This window comes from Acyrthosiphon pisum, chromosome A2 (assembly GCF_005508785.2).
Source record: "Acyrthosiphon pisum isolate AL4f chromosome A2, pea_aphid_22Mar2018_4r6ur, whole genome shotgun sequence".
Lineage (NCBI taxonomy): Eukaryota > Metazoa > Arthropoda > Insecta > Hemiptera > Aphididae > Acyrthosiphon > Acyrthosiphon pisum.
This window is the reverse complement of record NC_042495.1, coordinates 35,122,604-35,140,606: the sequence shown is the minus strand read 5'-3', so window position 1 is coordinate 35,140,606 and position 18,003 is coordinate 35,122,604. Positions and strand designations below refer to the sequence as shown.

At 27.1% G+C, this 18,003-nt stretch overlaps 1 protein-coding gene across 2 annotated transcripts in view; it reads right to left on the bottom strand.

Annotated features, from left to right (window-relative positions):
* Positions 1 to 3,738: 3,738 nt before the first annotated feature.
* LOC100162877 overlaps positions 3,739 to 18,003 on the bottom strand; it is a 26,737-nt gene continuing 12,472 nt past the window's right edge. The window contains exons 2-6 of one of the 2 annotated variants that reach the window (XM_008190014.3): positions 13,754 to 13,965; positions 10,882 to 11,017; positions 10,642 to 10,766; positions 8,303 to 8,555; positions 3,739 to 4,132 (exon numbers count right to left, since the gene is read on the bottom strand). In XM_008190014.3, the coding sequence (XP_008188236.1) occupies positions 4,029 to 4,132; positions 8,303 to 8,555; positions 10,642 to 10,766; positions 10,882 to 11,017; positions 13,754 to 13,882 (747 nt within the window). In that variant the 5' untranslated portion in view covers positions 13,883 to 13,965 and the 3' untranslated portion in view covers positions 3,739 to 4,028. The remainder of the gene's footprint in view (positions 4,133 to 8,302; positions 8,556 to 10,641; positions 10,767 to 10,881; positions 11,018 to 13,753; positions 13,966 to 18,003) is intronic. The other variant, XM_016808592.2, reaches the window with a different exon arrangement.

The window sequence follows — 18,003 nt, the reverse complement described above, 5'->3', positions numbered from 1 at the left end:
AGCTCAAAATGTATAAAATACGTGAAATTGAATTATACAAGCACTGTCGTCGTTTTTCCTGTCCCCGCCCCCCGGTCGTAGAATAATTATAATTAATAGGTACTTGAAGTAGACATAAGGTTTGGTTTGATTTATAGATATAAATGTTGTAACTGATAAATCGGGCAATTGTAAACTCTCTCGATTTTAATGACCCTTAAAGTCTCCTGTTGGTAAGATCTCCCGAAGTCCCTAGTCCCGTACTCCAGTACTACTTGATGGGTGCATGAGGCCGACGAGGCATGCAAACTCTCCCGAGTCTACTTCAGTAATACTAAATTTCGTTTAAAAAAGGAAATTATATAATAATACAAATCAATGCATTTAGTTGCTGTGCGCTATAATTATAGTAAAAATACAAATAAAATAAAAATTTTAATTTCATTTAAAAAATGTAAATTATATAATAATAATAAAAATCAATACCTTTAGCTGCTGTGAGCTATAATATTATAGTTTTTTAAACAATTAAAATTACATTTTTGTAAATTAGTATTTTTTTCCATCTAAAATGCATCTATCTGCGGGCTCCCACATTCCCCTATTACATAATATATTATACTACAAGTACATCGACTACCTCATGGCTGATGCCCTCTTAATAATCATTCTTTAATGTAATAATTATTGTGAATAGATTTTTCTGTTTAAGATTCTGGATATTTTAGTTTGAACTCTTTAGTGTGTTCCTACTGTAACATTTTTTCTAAATTTTTGTTGTTTTCTAAAATGCATTTGCCTGCGGGCGCCCACACGAATTCAATTTTTTTTTTTTATAAATTTAACTCTAGTTGATTTTTTTGTACAGACTTTTGAACATTGATAACCTGGTTCCCTATGATTAATCCTCCTTTAATGAACTAATTTTTGTGAATAGTTTTTTCTGTTTAAGATTTTGGATATTTTAGTTTGAATTCTTTAGTGTGCAGTGTTCCTGCTGTATAGTTTTTTCTTAAATTATCATTATAATACCTTAAAAAATTATGGCAACCATTTATAAACAACAATTTCCATTTCCTGTTTAAGCACCCCCCCGGGGTTGGTCCTCTCCCTTTTTAAATTAGCCTATCTTTTAAGTTGGACCAAATCACATATAGTGTAAAAAATGTCATCAAGATCGGTCCAGTAGTTTCGGAGTTCAACCCGGACAAACATTGTGACACAAGATTTTTATGTATGTATAAGATAAGTAAGACTTATGATTAACCTTGTATTAAATTTCAAGGTTTTTGAGCGAGAAAAAGTTGTTATCAACATATTTCATAGAATACAAACTAAGCAAATATGAAAATGTTGAATGTCTATGAATATTTCTAAGTTATACCTAGGCTAAATATTTTGATTACCTAGGTTGGGTATAGACAATTTTAATTTAAGTTATAGTGGGATGTTTGAAGTCTCTACAGTTATAATGTTATTTTAATTACAAGTTACAACATAATACAAAAACGTTTAAGGAGAAATCGTATTATTATGTGTTTGATCAGCATTTGAACTTCAAACACTCATAAGAAATTAACTTACCTTTACGCTAAACTTTTAGTATTTTTTTTTAAATTTAGTTAGAAAAAAAATGTAAGAGAATGAACCTTGTATTTTACATATTTTCCAAGACTCAGGTGTTAAAATTAAAAATATTTTAAATTATAATCTAAAAAATTAAAATAAATATTAAATAGATATTTAACTATTTTAGTGATATTGACAAATCTTGTCAAAACAATAATAAATATATGATAATGTATTTTGTGGATATTTACTTATTGCATTAAGAACAATTTATGAGGAAACTTGTATTGCATTTTCAAGCTATTCATATTTATTTTTATAGTTTATTCCATATATAATATCAACAGGAAAAGATAAATTCAATTTTATCTTGTCATATTTAATCTGGTGATATGTGATACAGTATGCAGACAAGCCATAGGCTTGCAGAAGGTATACGTTCTAAAATTATTCAGTGGTTTTGAGTCAACTGTTCTGTCGTGTCACGAGTGTATTTTGTGTTTTTATATAACTTGGGAATATTTTGTTTATTATAAAAATGCCAAAGTTAACAATTCTTATTCCACAGGGTTGCGTGTTCTAGTAATTTTATTTAACAGTTTGGAGAACTTATTGTTACTTGTGATAATTCAATGTTTATTATATTATATAGATATTAGATACATAATGTTATTTTCATGATTTTTGATGCTTTTTGCTTTATCTTAAGATTTTTTGTTTAATGTTTTTGTAAAACTACAACATTCAAACTCATAAGTCATAACCAATTCGTTGAGTGTTTATAATGATTCTTGGCAATAAAGATTCTTGAATTTTTAAAACTACGATGGGCTGGTAACAAAGTACCTATCTAATAAAAAAAAAAACGTTGAGACTAACAATAGGTATGTTATTTTATTTTGGTATAATAAATGTATGGCTGATCATAGGTAAACATATTAGGAGGGGAGAATGCAAAATGAAAACATTCTCAAATGTAAAATAAATAAAGCTTTAATATGTTATTTCAATGTTTATTTCATATCCTAATAGTGATTAAGAAAAAAAATTACTTTATGCTGTCATGTTATATTAGGTATTTGTTAAATTATAAGTTCATATTATTTTTTTCAAGGGGAGCGGAGTGGTCCGCCTCACACCCTCCCCCACAATAGGCGCACGTGTATGTGGTGTATGTAATATGTATAATGTACTATTAGTCATTACTTTTATAATATTTAAGTCTCATCGATGGCACATATGCGATTGAAGACACTAGTATATGGCTAACACGGTGTTAAAACCAAAATAAATCGAAGGGCGGGACTGTGAATATCAAGCTTAATGCATTTCCGCGTGTTTTTTCTAACATAATATTGTAAGGTACCAAATTTTATAACAGTCATTTAATGCATTAATATTTCCTATCCATGTAGATTAGGGCCCTCCTTAGGGGGGAGGGGGCGAGCAGGGCCCAGGTCCTGGGCCTCGCACTTTTTATTTACATTTGGAGGCCTCGCGTTTGAAAAAAAGAGGTAAAATTGGTTTAAAAATTGGTATTCGCCCTGCGCATCGCAAATCTTAAGGACAGTCCTGATGCAGATGACGTAATTTACTGACATATAATGGTACCTATACTTATTTTCAGTTGGTGGGATATTCGGATGTTTAAGTTATTTACATTAAATACTTGGATATAATAGCGTTTTTCGTATTATAATGTATAAGTAGGGCTATGAATCTGTAAATTATTGTATTATTTTTAGATTACCATCATAGCTTCCTTAACTTTAAATTTGAATTAGGTAGCCAGGTACTAATGAATTCAATATTTAAACTTTTAGTTTGCATTTTTTAATTTTTTCTTACTTTTTTCAATATTTTTAATAATTTTCGTTTCCGTTAATTAAAGTTTTTTAGTTTCTACATACATTTTATGAATTGTTTTTAATTTTCGTCCAAAAATATTTGACATAATCTGTAGTTAATTTCGTCGCACTTAATTATTAATATCTATTTAATTTATATTATGTTATATTTGATTGATTTTCAAATTTTTTAAATTATAATTGTTTATAGTACCTATGCTATATATGTTTTATAAGTTATAAAGCATTTTATACTGAATTTTTTTCGAGATTATAATTTCATTTTTTTAAGATGTAATAGTGCATTCAATTCACAGTCCTATTTATAACAGTACTTTCATGAACTTAAAAGTTAATATAATATTATTATGTTATATTATAATATCTAATTTATAACATATATATTATATTATATTATATAATATTATAATGGTACATATAAAATTTTCTCGTTACATAAATTGAATAACTTTTTTCGTACCTATATTAGTATATTATAATTTATAACACTATATAGTTGCGTTAAAAATGTGTAGGAAGTAAACAATATATTACAATGTTATTATAAACTACGATTACTTTGAGAATTACAATAACAATACAATTACAAATAATGTGTTTATTTCTTCGTAATTAGTATGCAACTTGTACATTTCTGTTGTTTCGCAGACAGAACAGCAAAACACATGCCAGATGAATAATGTTCGGTGTGTTTTGTACACTGATTGAAGTTTTATCTGAAAAAAAAAAATGAAGAACAAACGATTCGTTCAGAATTAATTTGCTTAAAAATGTAAAATGGTAACATAATATTATGAAGGTACCTACTTATAAGTCGCAATTTTCTAAAGACCTGTATTATTAATGGTTTTGTTGCTAGAACGAGTAAAACCCCAGAAATATAAATATACAAGTAACGTACAACGTGTCATCTATTACCGTATATCTATTCTATACTCATATGAAATATTTTATGTTATCTATTTTCATTCCTTGGACTTTGTATAAAAACGTTCCGTATTATTTAATAACAATAATATTACTGAAGGTAAGAGAATACACCGCTGAAATTCAACGATGAATATCAAGACAATTTGTAGGTATGTTTTTTAATTCAAATGATTTGGGCTATAACTACCTATACTATCGTACGTAGTATATTATATAATATTTACGATTTACCTCATACTGCACAATCATAGTGCCTACCTACCTAACTAATAATTTTTTCGTCTATTGCTTTAATTTGTAAATATCATTTAATTATATCTATTATCTACTTACACCTAAAACATGTTCTTTTACGTCCCCTTTAAGATGATATATGTACAAATGTTTTCTGTATAATTAAAATAAATTTGACTCCCAATATTCCATTCTCCAGACTCCAAGTATGCTTTCACCCCCTCCCCCACCAATTGGCCCATTTTGTGTTAATAACGCAATTATTCAAGTTATGATTTTCGAATTTTGAAGTTTATTAAAATACCATATTTTTAATTACTTATAGATTTGCATACAATTTAAGGAGTACTCGGTGACGTTACAAACTTTTTTTTTTTTAAATGAGAACCCCCTATCTTACTGTAAATTATTTTAGCATGCTTGGTGAATCACCCTGTATATTAGCCATTTCTCATACATTTGAAAAATTGCATTAGATTGTTGCATCAACCGTGATATGTAGCGTGCTACTGTTACATTTACTTTTTGGGCTGACGAAACGAATACCGTTTATAGTGTTTATACACGTGGTTGGTTCTAGGCGTGAAATCCTCATCCAATATATTAAGAGTGTGTGTAAAAACTCACTTGCGTTTGGCGGAATTACATTGTGGATAATAGAAACAACGGAAAAAACGCATTTTGTAATTACTCACCGCCATTATGAAGAATAATCGCCCTTTTAGTCTACGTTTTTTTACGGCTTTATCCAACCAATAAAGCATGATTGATCTCTTCTCTTTGCACCCATCTTCCCAGACTATACATAGGTACACCCATAAGTCCATAGCCACCGAAAACCGGTAAACGGGCATGTACCAGTACTTAATATAGATTCGTTACAGATTAATTCACTTGATATTGCGCGTCTTTGTGAAATAATAAATTAATATTCAATGTCTGGTTAAATGGTTATTTATATTATAATATACGTTTGAGTATAATATAAGTTAAATAATAAACAATAGCTTCCAACATGGGTCAAGTACATGAGTCAGTCTTACCTATATTATATAAATTATAAGTTTTATAAGATTTACACATTTTTAATGACAATAATAACACTATAATATTATGTAGGGAGATGCCCGAATATCAGTAATTCAATCAAATAATATAAAATATAAATTATAAAATATATTGCGAATATTTTATTGATTACTATAGGGGGGCTTTACTCACTCCATTTGCCAACCACCTCTTTTGACTCATATCTGTCATTTGTTTATTTTTTTCTTCGTTGTCACATCAATGATATTCTTGGAAATAAAAATCTCAATACTTTTTTATCTGGGCAGGTAATAGAGGGATTTATTTATTTATATTTAAAGAAAAACGATTAATATATATTGTTGTTCTCAGTATGATGAGAAATATTACCGCATAAAGATGACAGTTATAATATTATCTAGACAGTTTTGACAGTGGTTATCTAATTTGAAGTCTTACGACTTGCCAGGTCTGATTCGCTATATGTACCATTGTACCAGCTGTATTTGTATAATATTTATGTAGGTGCGCTAATATGTCAGTGTTTAAATCAATCTAAATACCGTAAATGATTTCCCTTTCAACAAATCGGTAATTAACCAACACAACTAAAAACGATGATACATACAATTCTATTACATGCGTTTATCTATTTCAATTAATTCGAATTACGTATATACCAAGCAGGGTAAACTATACACAAATCACGAACACGCAATTTAATTTCCATATTTTTTTTAGAAATCTTTAGAGACTTATACCTAAGTATAGGTGTTTTCTTGGAATCGGGTTGAACGGAAATTTGTTTATAGAAATTGTGTACCCATACAAATTGAAAATGTGTATGCTTGGCATAGGTAACTCCGTTGGGTATTATTTTACATAGAATTTCACATTTATTCGTGACATTGTTTTATAATCTTGTATTATATTACTTATATATTACTCTTGCAGTCTTGCATTACGTTATCATTTTAGATTCCGAGTGGAATCTATATACAATTTTAATAAACTTTTGAAATCTGTGGAGGTCATTTATATTTTAGATTCTTAGAGGAGTGAGGAATACATTATAGTTTTACAATGGATCGGTTTTCTCGTTTTTTATTTGTAGGTGTTGTAGGTAGTTTATCTAAGCTTAAGATAGTATTTCGATGTAGGTATTGTAGCGAAAAAATAGTAAAAATAATGGTTATAGGTATAAACGTTATAAATAAAATAGATTTTAGTTATTTTAATTAATATCAGAAATTAAAAATACTAGAGACATGAAATTTATTATGGAATATTCATTATTTATGAATATTATATAGATATGAAATAAATACAATTTATTTTAACGATCAAATAATTTAAATATTTGTTAATTTTCAGATTTATTTATTTCTTTTATACATTTTGCAGTTTTATTTAAATTGCACACATATTATAAGCTGTTGTTTCAAACATCATTAATACACTTTTTTACTTTTTAAATACCTATCTAGTCTTAACTCCACATTTTCGGCATAAGCGTAATATTACCATAATAGTATTTATACTTATATATGCAGTACAGCACTCACATATTTACATTTATGCATCTTAAATAACTTAATTTAATAGTTAATACGCGATATCGTTCTAAGAAATTTTTCCGTATGTCACCCGAACTACGTCTGATTGTACTTACTTCACTTTTATTAAAACGTATAAAGTTGTATAGGTAATGTAATATAATATGTACGATAAAGTAATGTAATATAAAGTAATGCAGGACGGGTATACATAAAAGTAAAACATACGTATAGCTCATATAAGGCACCACATTCTCTGTGTAGGTAATTCAAAAGAATGTAACAATTATGAGGAAGGTTGTAAAACATAACTAAAGCCTTAAACTGATCTCAATTATTCTCATTCAATAAAAATTCATCACATTTTTCCAACAATATGCCGATTGATAATATAAAATGTATCTATATAATAGGTACTTATAATATATTATTTTTTTTTACTTAGATCTAAAATATAATTTATATAATTTAAATTATTTATACCTACTTATTACATTACCAAACATTTTCTCTTAATTCCACAACTTAAATTAATATTTTATTATCAATATGATTGCAATATGTTTATTTACCTAGTCCATAACTATCCACCTCCAATTCAGGCATAGCTTACAGGAGACTGATAAAACAAATTACGAACAATTCCTGATTGCTGAGACCGCATTTACACCTACTTTAATAAAGATTTTTTTTACGTTCGCTGGGTCCTTGCCCATTACAATTTTCAATTGTAAAGCGACAATGACGATGACAATTATGACATGGCGTCAAATAGTGATAGTTAGCCGACCGTAATAATGGACTTCAGTCATGTCATTGTATCAATGCTTTATCTGATTGACATTATATTATATCATCGTTATCGTCGTTTTACAATAATGAAAACTGTAAAGAGCAATCAAAAAAATTCATAATTGAATCAGCGGTAAAGGTGGTGGCATGCCGTGATGTGCTGAAGTCGTAAATAATAAATATGAATTTTTGCACACATGATAATTGAGTAATATTTACATTTTATAATAATGACATTTAATGTCAAAAATTAAACGATCTGTAGGAAGGTGTATAAAAATATGAGTAAATGTTCACTAGTTACTCATAGTCCATAGGCTTATAGTTAATATAATTCGTATTTACCTTGTATTTTAGCCTGTTGAACTTGGTTAGAAATTATTGATTCTGTAGGAGGCCGTTTGGTGAACTTAACAACTTTTTCATCTGAGTGTAAATAAAATGAAGCAAGTCTAGCCGCACATTTCAGATATATTTCACCACTCTTATAATGACCATCGGTCACATTAAAGCTGAGTCCAAGTACAGTTGTCACAAGTCGTTCGTTACCTGTGAAGTGCTCCTTGTAGTACGGCCCTTGTACAACCGTAGAGTTGGCCTAAATAAATTGAAAAATGTTTTTAATTAATCTTGTACTTTATCAATTATTATTAAACATCTATAGTTATAAAAAAAAAGTTAAATTAGATGAGCGAATACAATTACGATTTGTTTAAATGAAGAAAGAGAAAAAATGTTATGCTATTATCGTTCATATTATTCATTACCTACATTTTAGTTGCAATAATGATTTTTCTTTTCTGTGAATAATAATTATTTACGGTAGGTATATACGTTTAACTTGAAAGTATTCAACAACATCGAAGTAAAGTCCGTCAACTAATAAATATTTAGAAAGAATCATAGATTTCAATAAAATTACCTTGGTCTAATGAAAAAAAAAAAAAAAAACTGCATTTCTTGAAACTAGGTATATTATTATCGTTACGTCAATAATCAATTTCACGATATTTATTAACAGTTTACCATTCAATGAAAAAACTAATAATAATTGAGAATGATAACTTTATAAAATAGGTATTGAAATATAAAATAGCTTATATATTCAAACGTTTAGTTTGTAATAGTATTTCACTAGGTATGTAGTATATTGAGTTAACATTAATATGAATATACATTAATAGTGAACACGAACGTATTATGCTGGATGTATCTAGTACATATTTTATAATGTGTTGAATGTATACGATATTTTCCGTGTATTACGACAAAATTTCAAACATCCGTCATTAAGTATTCAATTATATATTATATTCAAGTATTCAATTTTATTTATTTTTGTTTTTGGTATAATTTGTACGTTTTTGTATATTTCACAATATTTATTCGTTAATTGAATATATTTTATTTTTACACTATACTCATTTTTAAGGTTAACTATAATATTTAATTTAATATGTACCTCAACTATTGAGTTTTTTCTAAAGGTTATTTAAATAACAATTAATTAGGTATAATAGTTTAAGATTGAATCAAGATAAGTAAATGTCGGTTGCTGTTAATACATAACATCATATTACTTTACTCCTATATAGGTAATAGACTTTCAAAACAAAATATAGGTACTCTATATTACTATAGTATGTAATCATGTCATAACTCATAATTGAATACCCATCATGACCTAGTTATAACATACCAATTATCTTCCATTTATAATTATTATATTCATCTAGTTTGTCAAATAATTGTCTTAAGTAAAACAATATAAGTACATATCTCTTATAACATTTAGTGTTATAATATTTTATGAATATATGAAATTTATTAAGGAAATTACAAAAAAATATTGTTATTTAGTTATTTACTTGATATAATTTTAGTTACCTATTTCAAAACAACATTTAATTAAATCATTTGAAATGGTTATTGTTCGTAAATAATATTAATTAATTATTTGTATAATTAGATTTTCAAACACCCAGAAGCTAGAAACAAACGAACAATCTATTTAAATGCTAGATATACGAAAACAGACGACTTCATTATAAACAATACCATACTTGGAAACTGGAAAGTAAATAATAAATCTCTTAGATATTTTGTATTGTTGAGATCGGGAGTGCTGAACAACATTATATAATATTTATATTGACTCGTTAGTATATGAGCCAGCAACGCTACTTATCTATACTTGACTTTTGTCAAAAACGTGAAATTCTTATATTATCTGAGCGTGTTTTATCAAGTAATATTTTTGTGAGTTTAGAAGAAGAAAAAGCACATAATAAAAAAAAAAAAACAATTTTACCGTTTTTTTTTTTTTTTGCAGAATGAAGTTATTTAAATATTCTTTTTGTATGTGCGTGTGTGCGCGTGTGCGCGTGTATGTAAACCGTATATGGATAACATAATATATAATATTGAGAGGTTACGTCGAAATGAATATTCATTGCTTACAGATAAAAATCGAACAACATTATTTTTGAGTAAATACATATTATTCCCATGACAATAATTTTCAACGTTTCACAAACTCATTTCTCTCTTGCCTCTTTACATTTTTTAGCTTTTCGATCCCGGTACCTCATGTATAACTCCATATGAGAATGTTATGTGTATATAATAATACATATTTATTATATGTACACGTTCATTCTGCGCAGTCGTTCTATCGTACGTACCTTTTCTTTGTTTATGTACCAAATGAGCTGGGCGTGAAATTGCATCTTACTCGACGTACAGTTGGCGTTTACAGTGTCCCCGACATTGTATTCGTGGTGAAGACCGGCGATATGTGGACCTTCTGCTAGCGAATTGCCGTGTGCAACACGAAAAAAATTCATACAAATTTTTTGTAGTTATTGTTATTTTTGTTAAAAAATAATTGTGCATAATAATAACGAATTTTTACTGTAACATACCCACTGTAATCATATCTCTGTCTTGGAATACGGTTTGGAACGATGGAGCCTCCGCCGACACTTCACACCTATAAGTTCCACTGCTTGACAGTTCTAAAGACTTGAGCACGACTTCGTTAGAATTTGATTTATCGATCTGAAAACGAGATTGAATTGTATTTGGTTTGGAGACGAAATAATATCACGTGCTGTTAATTTGCCTATACAACACGCCGTTACTATAATAGTTTCTCATTCCTCTCGCCAAATATTTTTTTATTTAGCTTATAATATAAATTAATAGCAACTAGCAATGATTTCCATGAATGCATTTGAAACCTTTATTTAGATATACAATAAAATGTCATTCATATAAAATAAAATATATTTAAAACGCGTTTAATTGGTAAAATAATATTATTTATTAAGTAAGTTATAATGTTTGTAGTTGTCTATATTTGTGTTTCTAAAATTTAATTTATACCTGCATGTTGGAGAAGTTTAATTAATAGCTTTTAGGATATTTTATTTTATGCGTTTTATTAAAATTGTCTAAGTCAGGAAAAAATATAACTGAGCATAATATTGTAATTTATAGATATTAAACATGCTCTTCATTTTTATCAATGCTGTCTATTTTTGTACTCATTCAGCACATTTATTCATTTTACAGCGACATTAAACATTTAATTTTCCTCCATGTATTTAAATATTTATTAATTAGGCTGTTATCATTATTTAAGAGCTCATATTATTTAATTGTAATTGGTTAACCGACTTTTGCTATTACTATTTACTGAAACAACAAATCAACAATCATAAATAAGTAGTAATTTTCGTGAATAATCTTGGAGTACAAATTAAGGATACATGATGTATATATCAGGCACATTAGAATTCTAATAATAAGCAAAACTGTTAAACTGATAGTATATTTCAATTATATTTACATTTTACATTATAGTTTATGACTGATGGGGCTTGATTTAATAATATATAATAGTGTAATGTATTAATGTATACTTATTACGTATATATGGATGTGAGAACATTTTCAAAATTATATAAATCAAATGCTAATGTCTCCTATCAATAACTATATTGATTATACACTTCATGTTTTAATTGTAATTAATTGATAACCTTGTCTTCTGTATATCTAATATTCTAATCCACGAATTATGATAAATTTAAAAGAAAATATTACACTCATAAATTATTTTTATTTGCTATCTATATGATTGATAAAACAATTCCTTCTATTTTTAACAATTGTCAATGGGTATTGTTATATTATTCATTATTTAGTAGACCATATTATTACAAATTTACTTAATAACTTACAAGTAATATTATTGATGTAAAATATTTGTAGTTTCATAAAATCAGCAGAATACCAACAACCTTTAAAATTGGTTTTACTGTACAAAGTTTATTAATTCCATCTATTGTTTATTTTGTAATCAAAATTTCAACAATTTATTCAAATTTCTAAGAAGACGCGATGATATTAAATTAGTTTTAATTAGGTAATATAAAACTGATCAAACAATAATTGCCTGAAATCTCCATTAATAGTATAATACTAGGTATACTGGAATATTCCTTACACTTAAAATACCGAGGAACTTTAAGAAGTATTCCTCATCAAGCGCACATATGCAAAGACACGTTTTGCCATTTGGTCCAGGTCATTTTATTTGAGTCATTTCTGAGTCATAGACCCAATAATGATATGACATTTATATTTACTTTGGATCCTAAACGTTAGGTGATATAAAAATATTTCTGTTGAATATTTCATTACTCGAACGCCAACCCTAAGTAATTTGTCGTTTTACCGCATATACGCAAACCATTACTCCCTTTCCCTCAAAACACACGTGTTCCATTCCTTAGGAAATGGGAGCAATATATTCGTATTTCCACCGTGTAATATATTTCGGAATTTGATCCAGAGTCACCCAAATTCATAGTGAAGAATAATAAATGTTTGCTTCTGTTGAATATAATATATAAAATCAATAGTTTGATATAAAACTATACCAATAGCTTATAATATTATTAGATTAAATTTATATTAATGTGATAATATGGAATTCATATCAATGAATGAAATAGTTAAATAAAAAATATTTAATTAATGTATCATTACAATTGTATTATTTTACATTTTTACATAAAATATCTTTTCATTATATTAACATATACTTTGAAGTATAAAATATTTCTATAAAAATACCGTATCCTATTTATATTTTCATTAAAAAGAGTTTATGCCTTCTTAAAATTATCAATTTAAATAATCATTATTAATATATCAGGTATTATATTATATTATACCAAAAGTTTTTAGAAAAACCATAGATGTTCGATGTTTTATTGAAGAAATATTTAATAAAAAAAAATTATATACCTAGTAAAAAGTAGAATTTAGAATAAATTAGTTCTTAAAAATAATCTTTATAAGACACATAATAAGCAGTTTGATTATTTTTTATACTTACATATTTTCATTTCTATACATTTATTATTTATAACATCATTTTTAAATATCATAGGTACTATAGTCAGTATTATATTCATTTTCCACTACAAACAACCATAAAATAACGATACAATCTTACTATTAATGAGTAAAATCACAGTATTTATTTTAAATTAACTAATAATAATAACAACACAAAGCGATGATCAACGAAATTTTTTTTTTAAGTCTTAGCTTAGGGGCCATAACATAACTGACTGTTACAGACATCTATCTGTATGCCAATGCTGAAAACCTACTGCTGATACGTACACGACATGGCCACACTTAATAAATTATTAATGATACATAATAATAATAATAACAATAATATATAAATTTTTACTATAGTATGATTATACTTACGTCAATATAAATGCCTCGTTTTTCGAAAACTTGTATTTTTGGTTTGCTTTTGGGTAAATACCTGAAGAACTCGTCCCCATTCTTGTACCATTTGACTGAATACAAATTTTCTCCTTCTAGGTCGTACATGCACTCTAGTTTTGTACTACTGCCTAATACCGTATGGTTGGCTATTCGGATGTTCAACAATTTTATGTTATTGATGAAAGATGCTGAAACAACAGTCGATATCAAAATACTATTAGCCCGTACAAAACTATAATATCAGTAGTAAATAGTAATAAATAAAAAAATTAAATTATTTCGAACAGTTAGTACTTAGTAGAAAAGAGGTATACACGTCGTCTTATAATAATATGATGTAATTTAAAAAGCAGAGTAACAGTGTTTAACAGTGCCTAACTACTTCAATTTTATCTCGTATAGTCGTATGATAAATGAGGAAACGGCTATCTAATGATTGTCATCCGAGATATAGGTAGGTACTTTATATAGTACGACTATCATAATTTATCATTTATAAAAATAGATATTCATATTATTATGTTCCAAGACGTGTATTATTCACGAATACCTACTACATAATATTATATGGATTATATACTATTAAAGGAATTTAAAAACCTATAGCTGGACAAAGTAATAATCTTCTGGTTCATATATTTTAAACTATATGGAATTAAAATATAACATTCAGTATTAGGTACATAAAATACGTATAATATCTATAAACATATTGTAGTGTCAAACTCGTGTAGGTGCGAACGCGCATCGGTGTAATATTATAAAAATATAAAAAAAAATATATAATGATATATAAAAATATCATATATTTTGTACCTATTGATTTACAAAAAAAAATAATAAAAAAAAACTAGATAAAAGGTCTTATAAATTATCTTCATCTTATATATTATTATGTAGGTGTTTTTTTACTTTTGTTTCTATATTCTTTGTCATCGGAGATATAACGCACTGCAAACGATTGTATGCGTATATTATAGCGATTACTGATTATATTATAATGATTGTCGAAGCGCCGCTTAAATAAATTATGAATACACCCTCTGAATGTAAAATAAATGAACGGTTTTTTCCCCGCTCTTTTTGATTTTTTATAACGATTATAATCAACCACCCATTGTGGGTGTTATTTTATATATAATACCCCTACGCGCTTCAAGTCAACTTTAAACACGCTGTTATGCGGTACAGTGATAATATTAGCAGTATAGTTGTATGATAGGTATACTGTAAAATTTACAGTATACCTATAATACAGTGTAAATAGCACGCGCACATTACGTTGAAGAGTGTTTTCATCAAACGAAACCAAATAGAGTGTATTATTTTATCGTTGTATAATGACGACTATATACGGTCTGAATTAAACTTTTAACGTGTTTTATATTTTTAAACGAAATCAGAGTATGTGTGTGTGTGTGTGTTGTGTGTGTGTGTGTGTGTGTGTGTGTGTGTATACTTACAATATATATTATTAGACGCACTCCACCACTTTAATTGTATATGCATTTCGCGTTTGATATATAAATGTGTTTTAACGTAAATATTTTATTCCTACTCGTTTTTATTTTTTTAGTTCGCCTTTAAAAATCACAAATTACACGGAAACACTGTTTGCACAAACCTTTGAAAACTGGGGTTGGATGATGGGGTTTGCCCGTGATTTTCAGTGTGTAATTTAATTGTAGCGCATTTCACACGTAGAAACCAAACACCAGTTGTGTTTTGTTATTTTCACAATTTCACCAACACTATAAACTACGTGTGTGGAATCCAGATAAATCGGGACCGAAGAGAAAGAAAACAACCAATTTTTATTTTTAACCTTTGGGGAGGTGGAAAAATGGTAACTCGATTTTTATTAGCAAATTTAACGAGGGATGAAAAAAAAATACGGGACAAAAAACCACACCCAAAGACATGTCTAGGATTTTGTCATTTTGATCCATTGTAACCGACAAAACCGAAATTAAAAGAAAGTAAATCGAAACTTCTACTTTACACGTACAAGTCCCTTGAGTAACACGTATATCATGTTTAATTTGTAAGCAATTTGTTGTCATTGCAGTATGATAAAAAAAAACAATTCTAAATGCTGCAGTATTGTGTCAGCTACAGCGTTTTTCATTTTTACTTTGCGTTAAGTCTTCACAAATAAGAAATATTACCTTACTTTTGAAATATATTTATGTCCGTACCTATTTCCATTGAAAATAATATATTAATGTGTGGATTATACACGATTACAATATTAGCGTTAGTTCCGATAACAATATTGAAATGTAATGAGAACTGTTCAACTGTGCATAATGTTTGCTTTTTAACTATAACATTTATAATATACAACATTAAGCGTTCGTCAAAATACTGATCTTATAATTAAAATGCATAAATTTGTTTTAATTTTAACTGGTAAATAATCAATTCATGCAAATCAATCTTGCAGTATAAGTTAATATTATTGATTGAATTATTCGTTTTTTTTTTTAAGAAAAATAATAAAACGTTCGCAATTTGTAATACGAATACAATTCTCAATAAAACAAAACTATGTCACGTGATATATTTTCGATTTTTTACCACCAGCTATCCTTAAAGTAGTAAAAATATGAATTGAAGGTACTATAAAGTTAACTTTATTGCGAGCTTTACAATTTTATATAATTTGGAAAAATTGTTAATGTATTTTAATATCCTTTGGAAACTATATATATTTAGGTACATAACATTAAATATTACGTATAAAAATATCCTATAGGTATATCATAATATATTACGTTGTATAAATGTCCCCAATGTAACTTAGTGAAGATGAACTATAAGCTATTACACCTTGAAAAATTGCGTTAGTTATTATTAAGTTAATTAGTAGTTTAAAGACATTAAAAGAGTGATAATTATTTTTAAGACTGTAAAAACTGTCATCAGAAAATTATAAGTTTTAACTATTAAAGTCATTATAGTTATGTTAGGTAATTAATTATTAACTATCACACTAAACAGCTATAAGTTATAAGAGCATTCATTTTTATTGATAAAACTGATGGAAGCTAAATATTTTAAACGTAAGCTATACTTTGAGATTCACCTTTTGCATGTCTTTAAAATATTTCTTTAATTTGAATTAATCAAATTTGATATCCCGGCTATTATTTATTTAATTTATTTGTTCGTGTGGCTTTATACCAAGTTGTAACGATACGTATAACATGTATATGATTATATGAAAATTTTAATTAAAAGTCCATTATAAATATTAATACCTGATAATAATAACAATACTACAATAGCAAATACATTTTAAACAAATACACACTTCTTCTAACTAATGAAATTAGTCATATTATACTATTATATGTACCCTTTGATTTTATTTGTGATACTTTATGGCTCTAATTTTTTAATAAGAAAATTTAAGTAATTTTGACTGTTGAATTAAACTTAACGGTTTTTTTATAGTTCATAATATTTGTTAAAACAAAAAAGTACTAAACGTATTTCATATTTTTGGTATTTTTCGTAAGAGTTAAGTATGGAAATTCCGTGAACTTTTTTATCTGACATAATTTTTAGAAGTATTCAATATATTTACGATTCAAACAACTTATGTATATTAAAATTTTCAGATTATTCCTTTTTTTTCACTTTTTTCTGTCTCGTTTATTTTTTCAGAGTTCAGAATTATTTCCCTATATATTTTTTATCAATAAAATCGATTTTCATAAATTTAATATAAATTTCCTAAAATTAAATAAAAAATTAAGACATTTAGATTTACTAAGCACAAATATTAAAATAATAAACGTAACTACAATTTATTGGAAATATTAAACAGATACATCAACATTATTAACATTTCATCTACTGAATACACAACAGCTTCAATATAGATCATCGCCCATCGGTCTGGAATATAAATTACTCGATATAGCTTATAAATATATAATATAATAAATTCAAGACAGGGCATTAACGAGTTTAAAATTAAATTAAGACGTTGATTAAATTTCAATTAAGTACATAACGAGTTACTTATTTTTGTGAGGAACTTTAAACTTAACAAGTCACTTTTCTTATGTACCCACCTCACGTGTTAATTTCAAGATAATTTAGAAGGTATAAAAATTAACCTGAATACTTTTAAAATATATTATGACGTGTACGGTATCTTTACCTTTAAGACACTTTATCTTACTATAATATGGATGGAAGCTTGAACAACATGG